This window comes from Triticum urartu, chromosome 5 (genome assembly GCF_003073215.2).
Source record: "Triticum urartu cultivar G1812 chromosome 5, Tu2.1, whole genome shotgun sequence".
Taxonomy (NCBI): domain Eukaryota; kingdom Viridiplantae; phylum Streptophyta; class Magnoliopsida; order Poales; family Poaceae; genus Triticum; species Triticum urartu.
In genome coordinates, this window is record NC_053026.1 from 440867924 (window position 1) to 440871091 (window position 3168).

At 60.0% G+C, this 3168-nt stretch overlaps 1 protein-coding gene across 1 annotated transcript; it reads left to right on the forward strand.

Annotated features, from left to right (window-relative positions):
• Positions 1-589: 589 nt before the first annotated feature.
• On the forward strand, positions 590-2154 carry LOC125509627 (homeobox-leucine zipper protein HOX4-like). Its single transcript, XM_048674642.1, has 3 exons — positions 590-1013; positions 1119-1483; positions 1579-2154. Exons 1-3 carry the CDS (start codon positions 956-958, stop codon positions 1966-1968), a joined length of 813 nt encoding a protein of 270 aa, XP_048530599.1. The 5' UTR covers positions 590-955; the 3' UTR covers positions 1969-2154.
• The last annotated feature ends 1014 nt before the right edge of the window (positions 2155-3168 follow it).

A 3168-nucleotide genomic window follows, 5' to 3' on the forward strand; every position in this document is an offset into this window, starting at 1 on the left:
TAGCAATGCAATTGATTCTATGTGTTTCAGCAGTATATATTTACTGTTGCACTTTTATTTTCTTCCAACCGCGTTCTGTCTCAACTGCATATTTTTCAACTCCATCACATGTTTCAACAGAATGACATGATATTTTCTACTACACCCTTTCAACTGCATCTCACATGTTTTTTTCTTAAGATCCTGCATCTCACATGTTGATCATACATTTTCGATCGTGTCTGCTATCTCTTTTTTTTTTGGGTATTTTGGTAGTGGAAATTCTAGTGCGCAAAGAATAGTAAGATGCTAATTCCCAAATTGTGAAGCATGAACTGGGCTTGTACGAGAGGCTTAGGGCGTCCCATTGCAGTGCAGGGCCGTCTTATCAGTCCACGATCCTACGTGCACGCAGCACCTCTGAACCGATCAGCAAAAAGGGTCGCGCTAGGGCTCGCAAATTGCCGTGCGACGCGTGCTGGGGGTCCTAACCATGGTCAGCTCCTGACCGCACCGGCCCCCTCCACCTAACCCGTGCGCCGAGCCGGAGGAACTCGGCCCCGCCTGTCTCTCTCTCTCCCCCTCCCTCCTTTATTAAACGCACACGGAAATGCAGCACGCAGTGTTGGGGAAACGGAAAGGAAACCCGGAAAAGAAAACAGAGCAGGACTCCACTCCACACTCCACTCTCCTACCCCCTCCTCACTCTCTCTTTCTTGGATCGTAAGCAATCGCGGAGGAAATCCATCCGCAATCGTGGAGGGGAGGACATTTTGATCGGTGCTGGTTTGCCAAGGCGGGGACGAGGGTACATGGTGGCCGTCATGGATCGAGGCGTGGACGGGAGGACGGGGAGGGGCCAGCAGTGGAGGCGCACCAGCCCTTTCTCCCGCTCTTTGCTCCTCTTCTCGCAGTAATCGGGGAGGGTGGTGGTGGTGGTGGTGCCGGTGCCATCTGAATTTCTGCGGAGCTCGCCATGAAGCGGCCCGGCGGCGGAAACCCCTCCTCCCTCCACCAGATGGCCAGCCCCAATGGTAAATTGCGAGCCCTCTTTCTTTCTTTCTTTCTTTCTGGTGGGAATTCGTTCTGTTGAGGTGAAGGGCGCGGAAATCTGAGTCTCTGTGTGCGTGTTTGATTAGATATGGACTACGGCGTGGTCGGGATGGAGGCGGACGGGGACGCGGAGGAGGAGATGATGGCGTGCGGCGGTGGTGGCGGCGGCTGCGGGGGAGGGGAGAAGAAGCGGCGGCTGAGCGCGGAGCAGGTGCGCGCCCTGGAGCGGAGCTTCGAGGTGGAGAACAAGCTGGAGCCGGAGCGCAAGGCGCGGCTGGCGCGCGACCTCGGCCTGCAGCCGCGCCAGGTCGCCGTCTGGTTCCAGAACCGCCGCGCGCGCTGGAAGACCAAGCAGCTCGAGCGCGACTACAACGCGCTGCGCCACTCCTACGACGCGCTCCGCGTCGACCACGACGCCCTCCGCCGCGACAAGGAGGCCCTCCTCGCCGAGGTCCGTGCCGCTCACGCCCGCTTAAATTACGCTGCTGCTTAGTACTACCTGCGCAATGGCTGATGCTCGTTGCTGGCGCGTCTCGTGTGATACAGATCAAGGATCTGAAGGGGAAGCTGGGGGACGAGGAGGCCGCGGCGAGCTTCACGTCGGTGAAGGAGGAGCCGGCGGCGTCCGACGGCCCGCCGCCCGCGGGCATGGGGTCATCCGACAGCGACTCGAGCGGTGTTCTGAACGACACGGACGCGACCGGCGCGACACCAACAGAGGAGGCGCCGGCTCCAGACATGGGGACGCTGCTCGGCGGGCCCGGGGCGGCCGGCGCGGCGGCGGCGGGGCACGGGCAGGTGTTCCTGCACGGGAATTTCCTGAAGGTGGAGGAGGACGAGACGGGGTTCCTGGACGACGAGGAGCCGTGCGGGGGGTTCTTCGCCGATGAGCCGCCGCTGGCGTGGTGGACGGAGCCGACGGATCCCTGGAAGTGAGGCGCGGCGGAGAGAGAGAGACTCGGTGGGAGACGACACCTCGCGCGGGGAATAAAAGATTAGTGAAGAAAGCAGGGGCTTTTCTGAAATTTTTGTAAATCTCGTTTTTATCTAGTCCTTTCCTGTCAAACCCTCGCCGTCGCTAGGCAGCCAGCATCAGCAATAGTACTACTACTACTAGTGCCATTTCCGCCCCCGCTCTTTCTGCCATTTACCTTTTCCTCCCGTAAACCCTCGCCTTTTAGCTAAAAACTTAAATGTTCAAGTTAAGCTGGACTGAAGTGTAAAAAGGCCCACGAGACAGGGACAAGGGGAAAAGGACAGTGTGGAGAGAGCAGTGAAGAGGAAGGGAGGGAGCAGCAAGCAACAACGGGCGGGCCACGGAGCAGCGTCGCTGTTGGGGTGGGCCCCGGAGGCCACGTGAAGCGCAGGCATTGGGCCTCCCATTGACCGGGCTGGCCTGAGCTTTAGCGCGTGATGGCAGCGCGCAGAGTCGTAACCGACAGCCATCCGCCCCGCGACGCCAACGCGCCTGGCCCAGCCCGCGCCCCCTTCGTCCACGCCGGGCCTCCCCCGCGAGAGCGACCGCCGACGGCGACCCGCGCGCGCGCTCCCCCGTCGTCGCCGGCTCCGTCGAATCGAGCCCCGCGGCCTCGCGCTTTCCTTGCCATTCTCGTACGTAGTGGCAGGTGTTGCACCGCCGTCGAACCTGACGCGGCGTCGTGCTCCGGTACAAGAAAAGAAACAAGGAAATCATGTGGAGATCGGAGCGCGGCTCTCATGATGCGGAGCCTTTTGGAGGCTATAGAATAGCCCCCTTGCGCCTGGAGATTCTGTGGGCGGGTGCGTCGCCGTGCCAATCGAGTGCGTCTTGGAAGATCTGATGACCGTGATGATGGGCAATCAGGTACTCGATCCAGGAGTGGTAGACCGTGGTGGGGGAAGGAGGGAAGATCGTCGGAGCCGCGGCCGCCGCGCCCGTGCGGAATATTCTGTCGGAATGATTACCGGCACCGGGTTAAATAAGACTCCCGGCGTGCGTGCATGCCGTGCTTTAGCTGCCCCCTTCACCTGGAGAAACGCTTGTAAACACCTGAGACCTCATGCTGCTGGTAGAGTATATTGTTCGTATGCGGCCGAGCGCTTCTCCGGCTAGATTCGCTGCCGTTTATGCCCCTCGAAGCAGACGATTCCTCGCTG

Coding starts and splice junctions, on each gene's coding strand:
- LOC125509627 (XM_048674642.1), top strand. CDS start 956: ATGAAGCGGCCCGGCGGCGGAAACCCCTCCTCCCTCCACCAGATGGCC. Junction 1,014..1,118: donor CCAGATGGCCAGCCCCAATG/GTAAATTGCGAG, acceptor GTGTTTGATTAG/ATATGGACTACGGCGTGGTC. Junction 1,484..1,578: donor AGGAGGCCCTCCTCGCCGAG/GTCCGTGCCGCT, acceptor CGTGTGATACAG/ATCAAGGATCTGAAGGGGAA.